Raw genomic sequence first — 24,801 nt, 5'->3', positions numbered from 1 at the left:
GTTAGAAGGTCTCTGCCCTTCTCCCCAGTGGATGCTTATCTGTTTCTTTTTTTCTTCTCACGCCCCATGCTGGTCCCAGTCTGCTTCCCTACAACTGCACTTAAGTCTTACACTTGACCTAGACTTCCAGAACTTTACTTAGCCCTCTCAGAAACTTCAGAGTTTGTAAAACATGTTGCTGAAATGCATGAAATCCAGAGGGAAGGGCAGCTTCTTGCCGAGTCTGGTCTTGGCCTCTGGCTTTCGTGATGGTCACAGGCCTGGGGATCGCAACGAAGGAACAGCACTGATTGGACAGAAGCACCTCCATCACTCAGCAGCATTCTCCCAGGAGCCCGCACGGTACCCTGCACTTCTCACAAAGTTACCTGAGAGCAGGTACCTCGGCGCAGCCCTGGAAAAGAAGGTGGAAGGGCAGGGCAGAGGATAGCAAGGAGGCTGCAGGCAGGTGCGGAACAAGAGAAAACAAGTCAGGCTCCCAGAGTCAGCATTCCTCACCCGAGGCCAGTTTACTAAAACGAGACTGAAATAAAGCCAAGATATGCTCCCTTGCTTTATTAAAATGTACATAGACATTCACACCTTAGTGAACTGTTACTGTAGAGGGCAGCAAAGTCATTCACATTATGAATTATTTCACACTCTAGAATCGGGTTCAAGTTTTCTTATGAAAAGGTACATGAACATCACATCACTCAACCATCAAGGGGCAGTGGAAGAGTGGGTACGGAAGCCAAAAACTACAGCTTGCAGTGATAAAGGTTGTATTTCATAAGCAACTTCCTTCAGGGGAAGGTTAGATTCACCTGCATTGAGGAAAATGATTTTCCCCCAAATCCAATTTATAACTGACTCGATTAAATATTCCAGCCTCAATGTATTAATATTTCCTGGCGTAAAATAAAGACAGGCACGTTTTCAGTCGGTTGAAGATGTTTCACTTTTAGAGCTGGTTCTCCGGAGCTGCTGAACGCTCTGGAGTGGTGGAGGAGTCCCATCATTCCCAGGGGATTGCGGACCACATCCTGGCCGAGCGGGAGGGGCAGGAAACAAAAGGCCTCTTGAAGGCGGTCAGAGGATGGAGACCGCACTGTACTGGATGCAGAGTCCTGCTGGCCAGATGGGCGCCCCAGCTCAGCTTGGGGGCAGCGGGGGCAACTGGATGAGGAGCCAAACCAAGTTTTTTTTTTTTACTTTTGGCTGCACTGGGTCTTCATTGCTGTGTGTGGGCTTTCTCAAGTTGCAGTGTGCAGGAGCTACGCTCCAGTCGTGGTGCAGAGGCTTCTCATTGCGGTGGCTTCTCTTGCTGAGGAGCACAGGCCCACAAGCTCAGTAGCTGCAGTGCATGGACTTAGGTGCTCCACAGCGTATAGCATCTTCCCAGACCAGGGATTGAACCTGTGTCCCCCGCACTGGCAGGCAGATTCCTATCCACTGTACCACCAAGGAAGTCCCAAATAAAGTTTCTCACACCACTCCCAGGAGGAGTTAGGAATGAGAAGTCTCTGTCAGCTGCAAGGAGGACACGCTCAGGACCTATGTGGGGAGTGGCTAGAGAGACAGACAGAGCATAGATCACACTTTTCTCCACTCAGGAGTGATGTGTTCATACCTCCACCTGTCAGCACTTACAGCCTGTGCACAGTGAGAATATTTATCCCCAGCAGAGGCTGGAAGAGAGACAGCAAGATGAAATCCAGCCTCAGTACATATGAAAACAAACAGTAAGGAGGCATCACTGAGAAAAAGAGCACATGCAATTATCAGGAAATGGTGAGATAAGGCCAGACCCCATGGTTGTGCCGTTATGATCACTGTGATAACAGGTAAATCACAAGGCACAGAAGAAAAGGCAAACATAAATACAAAATGCAAATACGAAATTACAAGCGCACCTTCCCTGGCGGCTCAGTGGTAAATAATCCGCCTGCCAGGGCAGGAAACATGGGTTCAATCCCTGATTGGGGAAGATCGCACACGCTGCAGAGCAACTAAGCCCGTGTGCCCCAACTATCGAGCCTGTGCTCTAGAGCCGGGAGCCACTGCTACTAAGCCTCATGCTCCCAATAAGAGAAGCCACCACAGCGAGAAGCCTCCACACCTCAACTAGAGAGTTACCCCAGCTAGTCACCCAGAACTAGAGAAAAGCCCGTGCAGAAAGGAAGACCCACTACAGCCAACTATGAGTAAATAAATAAAATTATTTAAAAATAAACAAAATTACAAGCAAAATGAAGACAGGCAATAGTTCTTCCAATAAGCTAAGCCATTCTCAAAGCACACATCTATTAAGTAGGTCAAGAGTTTATAATCTCAATGCTTAGTGCCCTACACTCTTGTTTTTAAAAAGATTTATGTAAATATAATCTCTGTTATGTCAGAGATGGAGCCTGGAGGGCAAACGACATGTGAACTATGAAACAAAACTTCCCCTGAACTCTTCCAAGACAGAAGCCCAAAGAAGCTTCCACTCCTCTCCTGAGCTTTTTGGTGACACACAACTGGAGTTGCCTGCCTGCTTCCAGTTCAAACCAGCAATTTATTACTCTCCCTTGAAGGATATTTTCTGAATTAGAAAGAAGTTTAAGGCCATCAAGCTCTATATGTGATCTTACGATGAGGAAACTAACAGGCAGGTCTAGACCACACAGCAAATGAGTAGCAAAACTCAGGTGTCTGGATCCATGAAAGAAACAAGTAAACATAGACAAACATTTTTGCACAGATATGCTCATTCAGCATTATTTATAATCACAAGACACTGAAAGTAACCAAAACAGTAAAAAGGAAGGGCAAGGTTAATGAATTAGGGTGTACTCATACAATGGAAATATTATGCAGCCAGTAATGTTACATGCTAAAGCCTTTTTAATAACAAGGCAAAGATTTATGATAGAGTATTAATAAAAAAAGATATAAATGTGTGCACTATTAATAAGGAAAGTGACAGAATGATCTCTAGAGAATAACTCAGAACATGAGTAATTTTTTCCCCCAATTTCATACTATTTCTAAATTTCCTATACAGGGAATATTATCATCCCCGGATGACCGCACATGGAAATGGCCTGCTTTTGCCTGCTCTACTTTATACCCCAAAACAGTAATTACTAGAAGGCTTAGTGGGTCAAAGGGCCCATTCAGAGTCCCTCGACAAAGAGTCAATGAGCACCTTAACATATGTTATAAATCACGTAATTGGCTTCACAGTTCTTCATTTGTCCCTTTATCCACGTCCTCTGCCATGTAATCTGGCAGTGCCCTCCCACTGGGGACTAATTTCCATCCTGGGACTGACCACCTGACTTGCTCTGGCTAAAAGGATATGCGCTTCCTAATGCAAGTACAGTCTTGAAATGCACAGCTGAACTCACACATTTGCGCCTTTGCCATCACAGTGAGAAGGATGTACTAGGACAATCTACTGATCCCAAGAGGACAGACACATAAAACAGAATTGTCCCCAGATAAGTTTGGCCAAGATCAGCCAACTCTCAGCCTTAGACATGTGAGTGAATCTAGCTGAAACCAGTAAAACAAGTTACTGCCCCTAACCCCACCGAAATGAGCCAACCTCCAGTCAAGGGACAAATGTGTGAACTATAATAAGTGATTGTTGTCAAAGCTAATGAGTTCAGATAGAGATATAGATGGAGAGAACAAATGTATGGATACCAAAGAGAAAGAGGAGGGCCATGAATTGGGAGATTGACATATATACACTATTGATGTGTGTGCTGTGTATTTAGTCACTCAGTCCTGTCCAGCTCTTTGTGACCCCATGGACTTGCAGCCCGCCAGGCTCCTGTCCATGGGGATTCTCCAGGCAAGAATACTGGAGTGGCTTGTCATGCCCTTCAGGGAATCTTCCTGACCCAGAGATCGAACCCAGGTCTCCTGCTTTGCAGGTGGATTCTTTACCATCTGAGTCACCAATATATAAAATAAATCACTAATGAGAACCAACTGTGTAGCACAGGGGATTGTATACAGTGTTCTGTGGTGACCTAAATGGGAAGGAAATCCAAAAAAAGCGGAGATATATGTATACCTATAGCTGATTCAATTGTTGTACAGTAGAAACTAGCATAACGTTGTAAAACAACCATACTCCAATAAAAAAATTTTTTTTAAAAAGCTAATGAGTTTAGGAGTGGTTTTTCAGGAATATAGCTGGCTGATATAACACAGCTGAAAGTATCAATATATACAAGAAATTAAATCCATCACATCAGAACCTAGGCGACACAATAGCTGAACCACATTCCCATAATAATTCCTCTAAACCACCAACTGTAAACCATATCAATAAATATTTGTAGCTTGATTCGATCTACCAGTTAAATCATAAAATAAATGACTTCAGCTGAAGAAGGTCAGCCAGTAAGAAGTTTGCTGAGAACAACATTCCAGCAGCAGTTGAAATTAGAAAAAAGGAGCTTTCATTCTGAACTACGAGGTGTTAGCTTGTACTCTGTCTGCCAACGGAAATAAATCTGAGGAAACAAAATGACAAATATAACCTCTGAGGTATGACAGAAGATACAGTGAAAGGGAATCAGTAGAATATGTATTACACTTTTTCCATATGACCTTACTTTCACAGTCTTTTTTCACTGGCAAAACATCAGCAGAGCACCATAGCTTAGACCTTAGATGGCTGAGTTATTGATAAAACTACAAAAATAAGAGTAAGTACACACTCTATACATGCTCCAATCTGTAAAACTTCTGAAGCTCAGATCTTGATTAAAAAAAATTTTCCCCCTAAACTATATCTATATGCCTTTTAAGTTTCCTTTCAGGAGGAAAACATCACCTGGGTCTTTCCTGGCCATCCAATGGCTAAGACCCTGAGCTTCCATGCAGGGGGCACTGGTTCGATCCCTGGTTAGGGAACTAAGATCCCACATGCCATGCAGCACAGCCAGAAAAAAAAGAAAAAAGAAGGAAAACATGACCCAATAAGACCAGTAGTGCACTGTGGAGAGTAAGAAGCACAACCAACATATCTTCTGATTTTATTTAAACAGCTTGCTATCAAAGGTCAAACTCGACTGGCAGATTTCCTGGGCATCACCACTTAGCTGTCAGCAAGAAAACAAAAACAAGCCGCTGTCTCATGATGACCAGTCCTTCACATCCAAGGACGAAATGGAGCAGCTGTGAGCACTGGGGCTAGATGCTGAGATTACCAAGACAGCAGCTAAAAAGCCCACAAACTAAAGCCAACATAGAGGCAACACCAAAATGCAGGTCCTCAATCACTTCCATAAATAATTGCACTGACTAGAAACTGACTCCTGGGAGGGGGAAAGAAAAGATTAAACTCTAAATTGGGAGTAGAAAGTATCTTTATGTGATATATATGAGTTATATATATATGTATAAATAATACATTTGTACCTATATATACACATATACAGATATACATATATCTATAACATATGTCTGTACTCTTAAAAAGAGAAATTACATAGGGCAATACCACTTATATGATATACATACATATGCACCCATTAGCTATTTATATGTCTAAAGTAAAAAGGAAATTTTTGTGAATTAAATAAGTATGCCTCATCTAAATCCTTCAGTATTTCATACTTCACCATTTGCCCTGTGAATTTCTTCAACAGAATTGGCAAATCTTGACTGATTTTTGGCATAAACATCTCTTAAAGGAAAATGCCAAGGCTGGGTTCTGGAGGCCAGGAGAGGGGAGGAAAGTAGGTGAATGTATCAAAGAGTCATGCTAAGCTGCAGCCCACTGTTCAGACAGAAGGTAGATGCCTGCCTGCCCAGGGTCCCTCCCTGAGTGTCTAGACAATGAAATCACCTCTACTGTGAGTTGTATGGGGAGGTGTTGAAAACAGTGGAAACAGCGAACACTTAATTATGAGTGTTTACTACGTACTAAACATTGTTCTAAGTGCTTTAGATATATAACAACTAATTTAACCCTGAGAGTGACCCTGGAAGGCAAGCACTATGAGCGTCCTCATTTTATAGACAAGGACACTAAGAGATTAAACCCCTCAACCTACGTTACCCAGCTGATACACAGCCTCCAGCTGGTATACGGCCCCTAGCTGGTATACGGCCAAGCAAGGTCGCACACCCAGGCCAACCAGTCCCACAGCCCGTGGGATATTGCTTTGCAAGAGATCAATGATGAAACATCTCTGCCAAAAGTGAGTATTCTTCAATTAATGTTATTTTGAGCCCATAATTAGCCATTAAAAAAAGTGCAATATCGCTTCTTCCTATACTTCTCACCTTCATTTATATGGACTCCTAATCCACTGTTGCTAAGGTGAAGTATGCCAGTTTAAGACCAGCCAGTAATAGCTCAAATGTTTTGAGACGGGGCCTGTGTGCCAGGCCCCGCTCTTCATGTTTACCTTCCTGATTTCCTGTTCTTTCTGTGCCTGTGTTTACAACCTCTTTCACTTACTCTGGTTGTTAATATGGTGGTCAGTTGGTAAATTATGTACTGAATTATGTGGTAATCGGCATAAAGCAATAATAACAAGAGCAAAGCAATAATAACAAGAGCAAAGCAATAATGACAAGAGCTAATATTTATTTAGTCCTTACTAATTGCCAGGCATTGTTATAAATGTATAATATGTATTAACTTAATCCCTACAACAATAGTACAAGGTTGAGTATTATGAATATTATTTCCATTTTAAAAATCAGGAAAGAAACACAAGAGTTGAGCCACTTGCTCAAAATCACACCATTAGTAAGTGGCAGAACCCAGATTCCAATTCAAGCAAATTGATCCCAGAGATGAACTGCTAAGTTCTATCTGTGGTCTGCATTTGGTATCTCAGGTCCTCCCATAGGAAACTGTGTTTAGAGTGCATTAAACAAATATCTGTGGAGCAAATGACTGATTTCAAAAGATTTACTTAGTGTACACATGCAAAAAAAACCCCTCTGGTGTATACTTTTCTTCACCAAAATTATGACTCTTACTTGTGAACAGAGTAAGTTTAATGCTTTGTTGCTGTTCTTCAGTCGCTCAGTCATGTCTGACTCTTTGCGATCCCATGGACTACAGCATGCCAGGCTTTCCTGTCCTTTATCATCTCCTGGATTTTGCTCAAACTCATGTCCATTGAGTCAGTGATGCCATCCAACCATCTCATCTTCTGTCTACCCATTTTCCTCTTGCCCTCAATCTTTCCCAGCATCAGAGTCTTTCCCAGGTTTAATGCTAGATAGCAAGGCAATGCCAAAGAATGTTCAAACTACCACACAATTGCACTCATTTCACAACGCTAGCAAAGTAATGCTCAAAATTCTCCAAGCGAGGCTTCAACAGTATGTGAACCGAGATCTTGCAGATGTTCAAGCTGGATTTAGAAAAGGCAGAGGAACCGGAGATCAAATTGCCAACATCCGCTGGACCATAGAAAAAGCAAGAGAGTTCCAGAAAAACATCTATTTCTGCTTTATTGACTACACCAAAGCCTTTGACTCTGTGGATCACAACAAACTGTGGAAAATTCTTAAAGAGATAGAAATACCAGACCAACTCTCACATTTCTCAGGAGACCACATTACCTGTCTCCTGAGAAATCTGTATGCAGGTCAAGAAGCAACAGTTAGAACTAGACATGGAACAACAGACTGGTTCCAAATTGGGAAAGGAGTACATCCAGGCTATATATTGTCACCCTGCTTATTTAACTTATGTGCAGAGTACATCATGTGAAATGCCAGGCCAGATGAACCACAAGCTGTAATCAAGCTTGCCAGGAAAAATATCAATAACTTCAGATATACAGATGATACTACCCTAATGGCAGAAAGCAAAGAGGAACTAAAGAGCCTCTTGATAAAAGTGAAAGAGGAGAGTGAAAATGCTGGCTTAAAACTCAACATTCAGAAAACTAAGATGATGGTATCTGGTCCCATCACTTCATGGCAAATAGATGGGACAACAGTGGAAACAGTGACAGATTTTATTTCTTGGGCTCCAAAATCACTGCAGATAGTGACTCCAGCCGTGAAATTAAGACACTTGCTGCTTGGAAAAAAAGCTATGACCAACTTAGACAGCATATTAAAAAGCAGAAACATTACTTTGCTGACAAAGGTCCATCTAGTCAAGGCTATGATTTTTCCAGTGGTCATGTATGGATGTGAGAGTTGGACTATAAAGAAAACTGAGTGCTGAAGAACTGATACTTTGGAACTGTGGTGTTGGAGAAGACTCTTGAGAGCCCCTTGGACAGCAAGGAGAACAAACCAGTCAACCCTAAAGGCAATTAGTCCTAAATATTCATTGCAAGGACTGATGCTGAAGCTGAAGCTCCAATACTTTGGCCACCTGATAGGAAGAACTGACTCATTGGAAAAGACCCTGATGCTGGTAAAAACTGAGGGCAGGAGCAGAAGGGGATGACAGAGGATGAGATGGTTGGATGGCATCACCAACTCAATGGATGTGAGTCTAAGCAAGCTCCAGGAGTTGGTGATGGACAGGGAAGCCTGGCATGCTGCCATCCATGAGGTTGCAAAGAGTCAGACACCACTGAGTGATTGAACTGAGCTATAAATATTACTTTCTTATACTATTCTAACATTTCAATGACCAAGCAAACAAAGAAGTCATTACTTCTCCTTTAAAAAGTTGAGGAGGTATTTTCCATACTAGTTAGAAAAAGAAAATAGAAGGTAATCTCAAACGGATGATAAAGAGCAAAAGAACGTACACCACTAGTCCAGGTTTCAGATTCTGAAAAGAAGACTGTTCCTCTACTTGTCCACCCCAAAAGCATCAGGTTCTTTCTGTAGGTCATCCTTGCCAGGGGACCCAGCTACTTCCCATAGGTAAATGACAGATACGTCTGCATTTTTTTAACCCTAGAATCTATGCCCTCTAAGATGGCTTAGACCCATGCTCTTGTCAGCAGCTCTAATCAAATGTGACGAAAACAAAGCTCTTTGTCACTCTCTGGGACTTTTTTTCCCAGGTCCCAAGGCCTTGGAACATTTCAATATCAAGATGTCTTCACTACTGCAAACAGAAAACCTAAGTCACCCATGACTCATCTGTACCCTTTACTCAGCATACCCGATGTTGTGCTAGTCCTGCTCTGGGTTTCATCGAATCCTTTCAAAATCCATTTTTTCTTTGTCCTACATGGCACACACCTTTCCATTTCTCCCTGGACTGCTATATCAAGCATACCTTCCCTGCTCTGGCATCATCAGCCATCATTTTTCTTCTTCAAGTCTCTGAAAAAACACCACTCCACTTTACTAAGGCCCTGTTTCTCATCAACTGCTGAGTCTCTGCCTTCCATCAGGCATCTGTTCATCTTTAGCTCACAGACTATTGTTTTCACAGACACCTGTGAAACAACACCATAAATTTAGGATATCCATACTAAGCCAGTGCACCTGGTCACTCCTTGCTCTGCTGACTTTAGAAGTCTAACCAGACCAGCCAGAAGGAAGATGATTATTTTTCATGTTCCGGTCCCACTGTCTGTAGAACTGGGAGATTCACAGTTACAGTTCTTGATTCCACCCAAAATAAAGTTACCTTGACTTGTGCATGGTGCCAATAGATCACTTCTGGATTAGTATATTCTACTCTGAGTCTGTTTACATTTGTATATTTTCTAACTTGTTTCTTATACCATCCTGGAGGACAGGGGCCATGTCTAGTTCTCTCTGAACAGCCTTCATCCAGCACTAGGTTTCCTCTTTAGGAAGAAGACTGAAATTAACGAACAAAAGTAAATCAATAGGTAGCACCCCAATTACAAAGGAACATGAACAAAAATAGAGTAGCTCATGAAGATACCCTCCAGCTGGTAAGGAGCAAGACTTGGTCATTTAAATATAAGTTTTTCATTCCTCAATCTACTTGGGCACTTCTGCTTATCTCTTTATAAAATCTTCACTTTTAAAAAAAAAGAACAGAAAACCCTGCTTACCAGCCTTAATCATGGGCAGAAATGAACAAGCTGAAAGCAGGATGTCTCTCCGGCGGTTTCAAAGGCGGAGCCCACATTCCTAGGACTGGCTCCTGTGGTTGCCAAACCATGTGAAGTTCTTTAGTTCAAGTGTTTCAGAGAAGTCTAGAGTAAAATTCAGCCCCGAAGACGGAAGACTCCTATGTAATCTTAGACTAGTGTTTCTCAATCTTTTTTTGGTCACAGGCTCTGCTGAGGATCTAAAAAAAAAAGTTATAAATGTCCCCAGCAGAAAATCTGACAAATATTGTCAGCCCCAAATTCTGCATACAATTTTAGGGGTGGGTCCACTGTCCATCTGAAGAACATGATAGACAAACACCAAAATGTAGGATAAGAGCACCTACATTTGCCCAGTAGTTGCTCAGGGTTCAAGGAGGGAGGAAGAGGGAACAGAAAGAGTTAGTAGGGAGAACACAAAGAAGGGAGAAAGAAAGAAGGATGATGGCAGGAGAGAGAGAGAAGGGAAAAGCGAGGAAGAAAGAAAAATCCTAATAAACTGAGAGTCTCATTTGAATTGTTTAGCTTATCACTTTGTTTCAGGCTCAGAAGCAATTACAGAAGAATTGATTGGAATCGTTGACATTGCGAGGTACAGTGAAATACTAACCATCACTAGAAACAAGGATTCCTAGTTCTGGGCTTTAGGCTGTTTAGACAGTGCAAACGATGAAGAATATTAAATTTAATGCAAACAGTAATGTTTAAATTGCTGCCTATTTATGCATCTCCTAAAGAAATATCATCCTCCTGGATCAGGAAAGCAATCTGCTTAACAGAACACAGACTCCAGAGGGATCTTTGTGAATTAATCCTCCCTAAGGCAGATGCCAACTGGGATTCAAATGAATCAAATTGTTCTGTTCCCAAACATTTGCCTATCCACACAAAACTCAGAAAAACAATTGAAGCCAAGACTTGCACAATGCTTTCCTCAGCAAGTTCCCCAGCTCCTTCGTGCACACTGCCTACCTCCGATTTCACAGACTCCAAATGGTTACTATTCACGCTCATTATTCCCTGCATACAAAAGGGTTTTTGCTAGCATAGGAAGCCTTTACTCAGAGAAAAACTGATACTTAAGATGAACTGTGGATCAGAAACTCTTTGGAAAATATATCTGACCCACTGTACCTACTCTCAGCAAATTACCAGCTCAGTCTATCGCAGTGTGGTCCAAAAAAAAAGGACAGCCTAAAAGTTGAGAAATTTGTTTTATTCGGCAGATTTCTGAGGACGTAGGTCCAGGAGACAGCCTCTCAGACAGCTCTGCGGGACTGCTCCAAAGAGGTGAGGGATAAGTCAGGATGTACAGGAATTTTTTGCAACAAAAACCAGGTAGTCAGAACATCAAAAGATTACTGTGAATTAAAGAAACCCAGACACCTGAAGTAAATGAATTCAGCACTTTTCTTTATATGGGAAGATGCAAGAGTTTGGGCTCATTGAAATCATTCCTCTTATATGCGCCTTAACTATTTAGGGCCAACATCCTGCTTTTTTCCATCCTGAACCTCCTTAGGGGGCATAGTCTAGCTAATGACCACAACACCTTTTGTTGACTGATATGGCAGGGAACATTCCTTGTGTATGGCAGTATAACACCTCTAAATAGCAGGGGCCAGATGGGGAAGCTGAATGTTGTTGTGCACTTTGGTCTAATAAGAAAGCTTCCAGAAAAAGATTGATCATTTCTCTCCACACTAAGCTATAAGTATAGGTGGCTTCTTTATGCTACATGTATACCGATTAGCATTAAAAAGCAAAAAAAAAAAAAAAGTTATCAGGAAGAGGAAGGGATCCTGAACTTTTGGAAACCTGCTTTATTTGCAATCATTTCCCTCAGGGTTTTGTTTTAGAAGAATCAGTATCCCAGCCCTGTGTCCACTATCTGCTCCCCTCCAACCATCACCACCGTTTCAATTCTACTCAACACTTAAGGGCTCACATGAAATTTGGCCTCGTTCCTGCAACTCTTCCTGTGATCATCACTGGACATGCTCTTTCTCCTCTGAGCTACTACACTGCTCACATTCAGTCTGATCAAGTATTGGGGTACATGGTATCTTCCCTATGAGCTACTTTGAGGTAAGAATCTAAGTTTTACTGGGCTTCCCAGTTGGTGCTAGTGGTAAAGAATTCACCTGCCAATGCAGGAGAAACAAAGAGACGTGAGTTCGATCCATGGGTTGGGAAGATCCCCTGGAGTAGGAAATAGCAGCCCACTCCAGAATTCTTGCCTGCAGAATCCCATGGACAGAGGAGCCTGGTGGGCTCCATAGGGTTGCAAAGAGACGGACATGACTGAAGTGACTCAGTACACACCATTTTACTATCATTGTCTCACAAGTATCTAGAACACATGGTAAGTGCTCAGCAAACATGGATTGGAAGGGGAAAGTTGCCCAGATTGTTCAGGCCAGCTCTAGTCTGTATATTCTAGAACCAAGGCTGCTGCATGGATGACTAGCTCCACAGATGATAACTGAATACAAAGAGGTATCGCTCTGTTGTTATCGCACCCCTGACACAGAGCTACTCCTCTGCCTAGAAGCCTCTTACACATACACCTAGTTCTTTTCCTCATCTGCTGATCTTTGCTCAAATGCTACCTTCAGAGAAAGGCCTTCCCTGTCTATCCTAGTTAAAATGTCAACTCGCCTTCTGCTACGGTTTGAATGTTTGTGTCCTCCCAGAATTCACATGCTGAAATTCTAATGCCGAAAGTAATGGTCATAGGGGGTGGGGCCTGGGGGAGATAATTAGGTCATGAGGGTGAAGCCCTCTGTAATGAAATGAATGCCATTGTAAAAGAGTCCCCACTGGGCTCCAGTCCTTTCTACCATCTGAGGACACAGTGGGCCATGAAGGAACTCAGGATGGGAAAGAACAAGTTACTGGCCCTAGATAATTAAGGTGCATATCAGAGGAATGATTTCAATGATCCCAGTCTCTTACATCGTCCCGAAACAGAGAAAAATGCTAAATTCACTAACTTGAGATGTCTCAAGTTAATTAACAGTAATCTTTGGATGTTCTGACTCCCTGGTTTTCATTGCAAAAACTCCTATATAACCTGGCTTCTCCCTTACCACTTTGGAACAGAACCTCAGAGCTATCTGAGAAGCGGCATCCTAGGCTTCAGTCTTCAGAAAGTCCACCAAATAAAACATAATTCTCAACTTTTAAGTTGTGCATTTTTTTCAGTCAACAGCTAGTACCACCTACGTGAGCAAGTCCTGAATTCTTGATCCACAGAAATCATGAGAGGTAATAAATGATTATTACTAGTTTAAGCCACAAATCTAGGGAGATCTGTTACACAGCAGTAGATAACTACAAGAGGTATTAGAAACGACTTCCACAAAGGGAAGTCGGGCTTGAAACAGAGCCATCAAAGGAACTATAGGGATAACAGAGGCATACCAGTGAAGAGAATATGGGTGGTGTCTCCCCTGGTAGTCCACTGTTTAAGATTACACCTTCCAATGTAGGGAATTCGGGTTCGATCCCTGATTGAGGAACTAGGATCCCACATGCCTCACAGCCAAAAACACCAAAGCATAAAACAGAAACGTTATTGTAACAATTTCAATGAAGACTTTTAAAATAGTCCATATCAAAAAGAATATTAAAAAGAGAGAGAGAGTATGGGAAAACCATATGCAAAGGCAGTTACAAATGTTAAACAGAAACCACACCCATGCAGAACCTCAGCACTGGGAGAAAACTTAAAGGTCATTTAGTCCAATCTCCCATTTAGTGCTGCTGCTGCTAAGTCACTTCAGTCGTGTCCGACTCTGTGTCACCCCATAAACTGCAGCCCACGAGGCTCCCCTGTCCCTGGGATTCTCCAGGCAAGAACACTGGAGTGGGCTGCCATCTAGTGCTAGAGTCCACTTAAAAAAAAAAAAGCAACTAAGGCAGGGACTGCATGAGTTTATCTAAGCTAAAACGCAGAAAAGGGCTGACTCCCTATAGTTGTCCTCCACGTTATAATAAAATGAAGGGTATATAGTCATAACAGAGACCATATCCCTGAATTTGAACAGAGGTCATTCCTGGAAATGATTTAAGAAGAAACTGAAAGGGGAAAAAAGACGGAGAGCAGAGGAGGGGAGAAGAAAGACTGAAAGGAGGAGAAGCAGGAGGAAAAGAAGGGGATCAGGAAAACGAACAATAACAACTCTGCAACAACAGAGGAAGAAAGAGGAGGTGAGGAGAGAAGGAAGAAACACTGAGTCACTGAAATGCTATGTGGTGGGCACTGTCCCAGGTTCTTTAAACTCACCATCTCCTGTTACCCTCAGAACAACTCCACATCCTCGAATTATTTCAGCTGTATTTCCTCCCTTCCCTCCCAGGGGACTTCCCCTCACCCTGTTCCCTTGTCGAGGCAGGGAAAGTAGACAAACCACAGAGAAGAAGGATTAGATCATCATGCATCTAACCTCTTGTCAGGAGAAATCTGAGAATACAGTTAGGGCTCCAAAGGGTCCAGTCAGGAAAGAACTCACCCACAGATTTGGGACCCTCCCTTCATTGAGGACAGAAGGCCAAAGTTCCTGGGCTGTTTGTGGGTAGACCTCTAATCAAAAGAAGAATGAGCCTGAGAAAGAAAAAACCTGCAGCATTCTCTGTCCCAAGATATGATGTTTTACTGACCCCAGAGTTGGTTCTTTAGAGGTCAGTAGTAGATCTAAGGAGCTCCCCTGGCAGCTCAACTGGTAAAGAATTTGCCTGCAATTCAGGAGACCCTGGTTTGATTCCTGGGTTGGGAAGATCCTCTGGAGAAGGGATAAGCTACCCACTCCAGTATTCTTGGGCTTCCCTGGTGGCTCAGTCGGTAAAAGAACCCATCTGCAATATGGGAAACCTGGGTTTCCCACACACAGCACAGTAGATCTAAGAGGGATTCCCAGGGGGATCAATGATAAAGAATCCACCTGTTAATGCAGTAGACACAGTAGTCATGGGTTCAATTCCTGGCTCGGGAAGATCCCCTGGAGGAGGAAATGTGACCTAGTCCAGCAGTCTCGCTGGGAGAAATTCATGGACAGAGGAGGCTGGCAGGCTACAGCCTGGGGGTCAAAGAGTCAGACACAACTGAGCATGCACATGCATGCATGTGATAGATCTAAGAACCCCAACTGGAGAAGGGATTCCCCCACAAAGCTAATGGCCTATCTGTGCCATGTGCCTTTAACTCAAGGAAGCAGGAGGCATCCTGTCCTGTAGGTAGTCACTTCACAAGATGCTGCCAATGCGTACAGTCGTATAGGAGGAGAGGGGCATTGAGGTCAAGCCAGAGGACATCAAGATGGGACCATCCTCTTGGGAGAAGAGAGCATATGCCAAACTAGCATTAGGGGATACAGTTTTCAAAACTTACTCAAGGTACTAAAACAGGTGGTTGTACTTCTAGGAAAACAAATGTAGAAAATTCAATCTTAAAAGTTTCATAGAGCCTATACTAATTAAAGGCCTATGCAGTAATGGTCAAAACATGTGAACATCTCTAAGACCAGGAACACTAAACTCTCAACACATACCAAGCGAATGCCTTTGATAATGGGCATGAAAAGGTAACCAAGGAGAAAGTCTAGGAATGCTCGCCAAGATCTCCTATAGACGGGGTTAAGGAAACATGTGGGAAATGGGTCAAGAAGATACTCAAGAAGTGTTTATGGAGAAGAGTGGTCACAAAAATTCTTTCTCAGGAAAAAAAAAAAAAATGGCATGACCTCTTAAAATGGTGGATGTACTGGAATTAGCAACCAGAGAGGCCAGGCTGATGTGCAAAAGGAAGCTTTGCTATCCAGTTCACAGGGTCAAAGAGAGCAATTAGTACCATTCAGTTCTAGCAAATTCCCAGAGCACACAGTCTCAGGTAGAGCTACATTCTGTGCCTCTTTGCATTTCCCCAGGGCCCAAGCACAGGCCACACACAGCAGGTATGTGGCTGAATGGGGTGCTGATGATACTGTAACGCACGCTCCGCACCCTCAAGGAGGTCAGGGTCAAAGGTGCCAAGGTCCCAGCTGCTTCCCCCACTCTGGGTTTACCGTCATTGAAGCTGTCGCTGGCCGTGATGTGGGTGAATGGCGACTGGGCCCGAGGCTCCTCACATAGGGAGTAGCTGTGCTCGGCCTGGATGAGGGGTGCCGGGGACGTCGGGGATGGCTCCACCTCCATCGACACGCTCTTCTCTGAGAGGAAAGGGTCGTTGAGGAGCTGGCCCAAGACATTCTGGGAAAACTCATCCAGAAGCTCCGAGAAGTGCTGCAAGTGCAAAGGAGGAAGAACTCTTGTAACCATTATCTGATATTTACACACAAAGTCTAACACAAGGGCTTCCCGGGCGGTGCCAGTGGTAAAGAGTCTGCCTGCCAATGTAGAAGACATGAGAGACGCAGTTCAATCCCTGGGTCAGGAAGATCCCTTGGAGGAGGGCAATGCAACCCAGTCTAGTATTCTTGCTGGGAGAATCCCATGGACAGAGGAGCCTAGCAGGCCACAGTCCATAGGGCCGCACAGAATTGGACACAACTGAAGCGACTTAGCACATTCGCACGGGTTCTAACACCAAAATATTAGCCACAACTTCTAACAACATCTAAACGAAGTCACTCATACACAATGTCGAATTATCTATTGCTATGTAGCAAGCCACCCCAAAGAGAAGTGGCTTAAAATAGACATGATTTACTGTTTCTCACTATGCTTTGGGTTGGCTGGGTGAATACACTGATTCATCTGCGTTCACTAACAGAGATGGAATGAGCTGGAATTTTGGCAGGGGCTAGGCTGGGCTGCGACACCGGGTGTCTAGGCCTTTTCCTCAAAGAGGCTTTATCAGGAGGGGAGTTCTCGCATCACAGCAGAAATGTTCCTGGAGGGAGAAAGGCAAAGCTGAGTGGCCCCAGAGGTCACACATCATTCCCTCCAAATTCTTCAGGTCAAGGCAAGTGACAAGGCCAGCCCAGATTCATGGGGTGAAGAGACACCACCTCTTGAACAGAGGGATGGCAAAAATCACACTGCAGGCAGGTGTAAACAGGATGGCATGACTCACTCAGGGCCATGATTGCAACTATCTACCACCTTTTACGTTGGGAATATCTGAAAATAAGCAAGCTATCCTGCATTTCTGTAGCATGAAAATGTTATTCATAGCCAAGTGCCAAGTTCAAAGGCACCCGAATAAGCTTTCCTCTATTCTCCCAAGTACCTGGACTTTGTTCCTCTCTAGTTTTTCCTTAATCTACTTTATCTCTTCCCATCTTCCATCTCCAACAGCATCACCTCCCTAGCCCCGACCCGGCCAGGATGATGATACAGGAATGGTCTATGCATAGCCCCACAGGGAGTCCTGCACTCCCTGTTCCACAGCCCCACACCAAAGGACTGTAGCCCCAGCCTCATTGATAGAGGGATATTCATGATATGAGGGTCTATAGAGCCAAGTTTCTCAACCTCAGCACTACTGCCATTTTAGATGGCAAATTCCTTGTTATAGGGGGTGGAGTTGTTCTGTGCATTGGGGTGTTTAGCAGCATCCCTGACCTCTAACCTCACGAGGCCAGTAGCACTCCCCTAGTTGCGAAAACCAAACATGTCTCTAGACACTGTCAAATGGCCCCGGGGGGGAGTAAGGGGAAGATCACCTTTGGCTTATTTTTATTTTTTTAGATTATTTTTTTAATGTGGACCATTTTTTTAGTCTTTACCGAATGTACAATATTGTCTCTGTCCTATATTTTGGTTTCTTGACCACGAGACATGTGGGATCCTAGCTCCCCAACCAGGCACTGAACCCTCACCCCCTGCATTGGAAGGCAAAGTCTCAACCACTGGACCACCAGGGAAGTTCCTCACCCTTGGTTTATTATAATTTTTAAAAAAATATTTTGGCCACAGATTATGTGGGATGTTAGCTCCACACCTGGAACTGAAACCGAGCCCCTCGTGGAAGCGCACAGGCTTAACCACTGGATCACCAGGGAAGTCCCTACCCTTGGTTTAGAACTCATGCTGTAGAGTATATTAAAAATAATTCTAAAATAATTTAATTTAAAAGTTTGGTTGACACCAGCTGTTAGAGCCACTTCTACCTTAACGTTCCCTGAGTCACAGACCAACAAGTGTCATCGTTACTGATTAAACTTCAGGGACACTTAAGGAAGTTCGGAAAGCAGGCACAGTAATAAGAGAGCTGGTTGCAAATGGTGATACCTGGGGGGAGGCGATGAAAATTTCTAAGATTCACAGGGCAACTAAGTCCTACCATGGAACTGAAGGGTCAGTGAGGGTGTTATGAAAATGACTGCAGCTTAGGGAAGGCGGGAGCAGGAGGTGACCCTAAGGTTAGAGCTCTAAGATGAGGATAGTTGTGGGTCAGAACCGCCCCCTTCCAGAAAGAACAGAAGGAGACAACAGAGAAGAGGCCTTGTAGGCTAGGTCCTTAAAGCAGCGTTAGATGGGTGGGTTTCACCAACAGCACAAACATGAGAAAAGCTGCATCTCATCAGGACAGAATGCACAGAAGCATCGGGTACATCCTGATAGGCACGTGTCATGTAAGAGAGCAAGAGAGGGTGGTTGGGTAAGAGTTCTCTGTGCACAAACATATTTAAAACTGAAAGGTCCTTAGACATATCTAAGGCAAGAATTCCCTGAGAGGGACTTCCCTGGTGGTCCAGTGGATAAGACTCCACGCTCCCAAAGCAGAAGGCCCGGTTCATTCCCTGATCAGGGAACTAGACCCCATATGCTACAACTGAGAGTAAGCATGAGGGCTTCCCTGCCGTGCTGCAGTCCAAGACACGGCTGAGCGACCGAACAACAGCAAGGTTGCAGAGGAGGTAGCTCAGTGGTGAAGAATCCGTCTGCCAGTGCAGGAGATGCAGTTTTGATCCCTGGGTCGGGAAGATCCCCTGGAGAAGGAAATGGCAACCCACTCCAGTATTCCTGCCTGGGAAATCCCACGGACAGAGGAGCCTGGTGGGTTACAGTTCATGAGGTCGCAAAAGAGGCAGACATGGCTTAGCGACTAAACACCACCACCAGTACAGCAACTAATAGTTCACAGGCTGCAACTAAAAAGATTCTGATGCGGAAACAAAGATCCCACACTCAGCAGCGAAGATCCTGTGTGCGACAACCAAGACCTGATGCAGCCAAGTGAAAAAAATATACATATTTAAAATCCCCTTAGAAAGAATGCCAACTGTCTGCATCACAATTATCAGGAGGATTTTTAGTTGTTTTATAATGAAATATTTTAAGCATTCAGAAAAATTATAGAGAATAGTAACATGAATAATGATGATAATGAGTAATAATGATGATAATACCTTTTCAAAAAAATCTTTTTTTCCATGTTTGCTAGTGCAACTTTTTCTTTACTCTTTCTTTATTTTTAAAAAAATAAAACATGAAGCTCCCATTTAATCCCCTTCTTCCCTCTCAAAGTTAACTAATGCCCTGAACTTGGCGTTTATTTTTCCCGTCTAGAACTTGACACTTCTACTACATAAGTATGTTTCCATTACATACACACGGGTTTTTTTTAAACTTTAAATAGTACCATACTTTGCACCCCTCCTCTGCAACTTTCTTCTTTCAAAAAAATTCTTTAGACTTATTAATGTTTACATGTGTAGCTCTATTCATTCATTTAGATTTTTGAATTGTATTACATTATATTTATTCACTTCCTCTTAAGGGACATTTAAAGATTGTTTTAATGTATGATACTGTAATAAACATTACTGAACATAACAGGAAATTTTAAAACATAGAAATCCTATGACCCATCTTCAGAGCTTTTGACTTATTAGGTCAAAGATAGCCACATTAAAACCAATTCATGTTGATGTATAGCAGAAACCATAACAATATTGTAAAGTAATTATTCTCTAATTATAAATTAAAATAAAAAAAAAATAAAGCCACCACTGCTATCATCAGTCATTCAAATGTTCATGTCTGTTTTTCAAACACTGAAGGTTGACACCAGCTCCATTCACCACCCTTCTCTTTACACCACTTTACAATTAAGTCCCTGGAAGTTTACAAAGTCCCTAGCAGTTTGGACATGCTCAAAGTCAGAGAAAGATTCATGGATTTTGCAGCCACTGTGTGCTAAACTTTAGATAGGTCCTGTGGATACAAAAAAAAAAAATAAGAAGATAGAGGAACTTCCCTGGTAGCCCAGTGGTTAGGAATCTTCCTTCCAGTGCAGGGAATGAGGGTTCAATCCCAGGTCAGTTCAGTTCTGTCGCTCAGTCATGTCCGGCTCTTTGCAACCCCATGGGCTGCAGCATGCCAGGCTTCCCTGTCTATCACCAACTCCCGGAGCTTGCTCAAACTCATGTCCACTGAGTCAGTGATGCCATCCAACCATCTCATCCTCTGTCATCCCCTTCTTCTCCTACCTTCAATCTTTCCCAGTATCAGGGTCTTTTCCAATGAGTCAGTTCTTCGCATCAGGTGGCCAAAGTATTGGAGTTTCAACTTCAACATCAGTCCTTTCAGTGAATATTCAGGACTGATTTCCTTTAGGATGGACTGGTTGGATCTCCTTGCTGTCCAAGGGACTCTCAAGAGTCTTCTCCAACACCACAGTTCAAAAGCATCAATTCTTCAGCACTCAGTTTTCTTTATAGTCCAACTCTCACATCCATACATGACTACTGGAAAAACCATAGCTTTGACTAGAAGGACCTTTGTTGGCAAAGTAACGTGTTTGCCTTTTTAATATGCTCTCTAGGTTGGTCATAGCTTTTCTTCCAAGCAGCAAGCGTCTTTTAATTTCATGTCTGCAGTCACCATCTGCAGTGATTCTGGAGACCAAGAAAATAAAGTCTGTCACTGTTTCCCCATCTATTTGCCATGAAGTGATGGGACCAGATGTCATAATCTTAATTTTCTGAATGTTGAGTTTTAAGCCAGCATTTTCACTCTCCTCTTTCACTTTCATCAAGAGGCTCTTCGGTCCTCTTCGCTTTCTGCCCTAAGGGTGGTGTCATCTGCATATCCGAGGTTATTGATATTTCTCCCAGCAACCTTGATTCCAGTTTGTGCTTCATCCAGCCCAGGATTTCTCATGATGCACTCTGCATATAAGCTAAATAAGCAGGATGACAATACACAGCCTTGGTGTACTTCATTCCCTACTTGGAACCAGTCCATTGTTCCATATCTGGCTCTAACCATTGCTTCTTGACCTGCATACATATTTCTCAGGAGGCAGGTCAGGTGGTCTGGTATTCCCATCTCTTTTAAGAATTTTCCAGTTTGTTGTGATCCACACAGTCAAAGGCTTTGGTGTAGTCGATGAAGCAGAAGTAGATGTTTTTCTGGAACTCTCTTGCTTTTTCTACAATCCAGTGGATATTGGCAATTTGATCTGTGGTTCCTCTGCCTTTTCTAAATCCACCTTGAACATCTGGAAGTTCTTGGTTCCCTGGTCAGGGAACTATTAACCCACAATCCTCGGGACTACTAAGCCACCCATACACACCTGCGCACTACAACTAGAGAACCCACGCACCACAATGCAATATCCCAAGGGCCGTAACTAAGACCTGAGGCTAAATATTTAAAAAAGAAGAAGATAAAAAAAGAGCCCTGCCTTCTCTAGCCATATCACGTCAACCAAACTTTTATGTGCAGATGAGTCAGCTGGGGATGTTAAGACATAGAAGATGATTCACAAATGCAGGTGGGCCCAAGATTCTGCATTACTAATCAGCTCCCAAGTAATGTGGCTCACCCATGGACCAGACCTTGCATGGAAAGGAGTAGAACAGCTTTAAGATTAAGACTAGAACCCAGAGACGTCCCTGGTGGCCCAGTGGTTATGAATCTGCTGCTAATGCAGGGGAAATGGGTTTGCACACCCCAACTACTGAAGCCCTCCTACTCTAGAGCCCATGTCCTGCAGCAAGAGAAGTCACCACACAGCCATTAAAAAGGAAGAGAAAAAGACTAGAACTCAGATTCACTGATGACCTGAAGCCAGAGTCTGATTCCCGAAGCAGCTCCCCAAAGTCACATTTACTTGCTGCCTGATGGCAATTACTCTGCAAGCACCTGACAGGATTCAAGATGGAAATTAAGGAAACTAGAAGAGAAATAAATGGCACAATGTAGAATGCAAAAGCAAGCCCTGAACTCACAACCCCTGCATTCTAAAGCCACAATTCCATCCTTGTGCTGCAGTGTCAGCCCTGGCCGGCTGTGCGAGCCCCACTAAGCCTCTGGAATCCCACTTTATCCTGAGGCAAGGCTCTCTTTGGTTGTCCGTGCTTTCCCATGGAAGTTGCCAGGTTGGTCTACTCTGCTGACACTATTTTCTTTCTCCTGAGCAGCACTAATGAATGTTTTCATGAACATCCCCTGGATAAGCAGTAATAAACCTTCTTTCACTCGGCTAACCATCCCTGACCTCCCTTCGCATTGGATTCTGCATTATCATGTCACCAAACAATTTAGCCCTAAATCATAGGGAGTCCTGAAGAACTCATGGCTGTTACCAAGCACATTATGACAACCTCCACTCTGGAAATCGAAGCTCCTCAAAAGAAGGGAGCAACTGTGCTTATCCACCACCTACGCTGAGGCACTCAGCAAAGTGGTAAGCAGGAGAAGGTCCCAGAGAGACACTTGAGATTGAAAAAATACGCCCAACTTGTCTCAGCCAGACATAGTGACTCAACCCAGCAAATTAGCTCCAGCTGGGTCTCCCTGGCAGCAGTGGGCCCTAGGACTCAGTAGATAGGTCAAGACACCATAGTCCACACAGGGTCAGGCCAGAATCATACCACCTTTAATGCCAGTGAGAGAAGGGCATACAGTCCTGGAAGCCAAACACTAGAGAAAGGAGCAAAGTGAGCCTCAAAGATGGAGGCTTTCTGCTGAGAAACACTTCAGCAAAGGACTACTCATGTAGTAGATCAAGGATTATGAAATGTCAGTTGAATTCTTTCAAAGCTATGGCATAATGGAGTTTTACCATTCTGTCTAAGAGGTTATGGGTTTATAATATTTTCATAGCTTTTCCCTCAACCAACATTTACAACAATCCTGGGAAGTTGGTTTTAAACCTATTGTCCAGGGTCAGAGTTGTGTACTATTTGAGCTTGGACTTGACATAGATCTTCTTACTGCAAATTGAACAAACTTTCCCCACATTGCTTCTCCTAGGAAAGAGTTATCTAAGCTTCACAATATAACCCCATGGAGAAGTTCTAACCAGGGTGAAAACATGATGCTGATGCTGATCATTAATGAAGATGCTGACAGGATCAGGTGGTAGGCTCATCCGACAGACTAAGTTCTTGACTTTTGGAACATAAGGTAGGTGCTTTCTGATAAGATAGGCATGTCCCCATTTATAGATGAGAAAACTAGGGCTCAGTGTGGTTAGGTACATTGCCAAGGTTAGCGCTGAATTGCTGAATTACTATTCCATCCCTAGTCGAGCCAGTCCCAAAGTCTACCCCCTTTCTATGCCCTTTCTAAATGCCCCACCATTTAGGTCAGCTTCTAAAGGTGACACATAGCAGAGACTGAAGTTTAAAAAAAGAAAAACAGACTCACTGATAGCCCATTCCTTCACCCATTATGAACACACAGTCTTCAACATTCAAAGTCTAGAACTGTGTCAGGGGATTGTTAAATTGAGAGTCTCCTGGTATCACTTCCATGGGGTGTCAGCAATAAAGATGGACGTATTTACTTGCTTCAGAGCATGGTTCTGCCAAAGGGTTCAAAGTCACAGACTCTCCAAGTTGGAAGATACTTCCTGCTTGGGTCAAACCTCTGTCTCATGACAGGAGTGTTCCTCCTCTTCTCAGTGAAGATGCATGCAAGGTCTTTTATGAATTCATTTCAAAGTCTGTCTCCCCATTACTGAAGACCTGACATTTAATGCTCCAGCCTGGCCCCAATCATCCTGTGAAGTCTCATTTCCCTTTATTCTAATACCTGAGACCTTCATTCCAGCCCTAACAGTGTCCATATGACACTGGATCAACACAGCTTTGAAGCCAGACAACTGGATTTGAATCCTGGCTCCTAGTAGTGCAAACCTGATGGAGATCCTTCAGTTCTCTAAACTTCAGTTTGCTCCTTAGTAAGGATAACAATAGTACCAGCTTCCTGTTATGATGATTTAATTAAATAATGCTTGTAAAGCACCTAATGCTTCACTGGCATAGCAATCAATATTTTGAAAAGCTTTTTTTTTTATAAAAACCATCAAAATTAAATAGGGTTTAATGTCTACACATGGACGTCACCAGATGGTCAATACTGAAATCAGATTGATTATATTCTTTGCAGCCGAAGATGGATAACCTCTATCAGTTCAGTCGTTCAGTCGTGTCCAACTCTTTGCAACCCCGTGAACCACAGCACGCCAGGCCTCCCTGTCCATCACCAACTCCCGGAGTCCACCCAAACTCATGTCCATCAAGTTGATGATGCCATCCAACCATTTCATCCTCTGTTGTCCCCTTCTCCTCCTGCCCTCAATCTTTTCCAGCATCAAGGTCTTTTCCAATGAGTCAGCGCTTTACATCAGGTGGCCAAAGTATTGCAGTTTCAGCCTCAACATCAGTCCTTAAAATGAACACCCAGGACTGATCTCCTTTAGGATGGACTGGTTGGATTTCCTTGCAGTCCAAAGGACTCAGGAGTCTTCTCCAACACCACAGTTCAAAAGCATCAATTCTTCAGTGCTCAGCTTTCTTTATAGTCCAATTCTCACATCCATACATGACCACTGGAC

General features: G+C 43.3%; 1 protein-coding gene across 1 annotated transcript in view; it reads right to left on the bottom strand.

Annotated features, from left to right (window-relative positions):
- Positions 1–24,801, bottom strand: part of CREB3L2 (cAMP responsive element binding protein 3-like 2) — a 130,850-nt gene that overhangs the window by 37,250 nt on the left and 68,799 nt on the right. Inside the window, exon 2 of the mRNA XM_010852773.1 lies at positions 16,067–16,283. Coding sequence (XP_010851075.1) covers positions 16,067–16,283 — 217 coding nt within the window. The remainder of the gene's footprint in view (positions 1–16,066; positions 16,284–24,801) is intronic.

The sequence above is a fragment of the Bison bison genome, unplaced genomic scaffold (assembly GCF_000754665.1).
Source record: "Bison bison bison isolate TAMUID 2011002044 unplaced genomic scaffold, Bison_UMD1.0 scf7180017864315, whole genome shotgun sequence".
NCBI classification, from domain to species: Eukaryota; Metazoa; Chordata; class Mammalia; order Artiodactyla; family Bovidae; genus Bison; species Bison bison.
The sequence above is the reverse complement of the archived record's forward strand: the minus strand, read 5'-3'. Positions and strand labels throughout refer to the sequence as shown.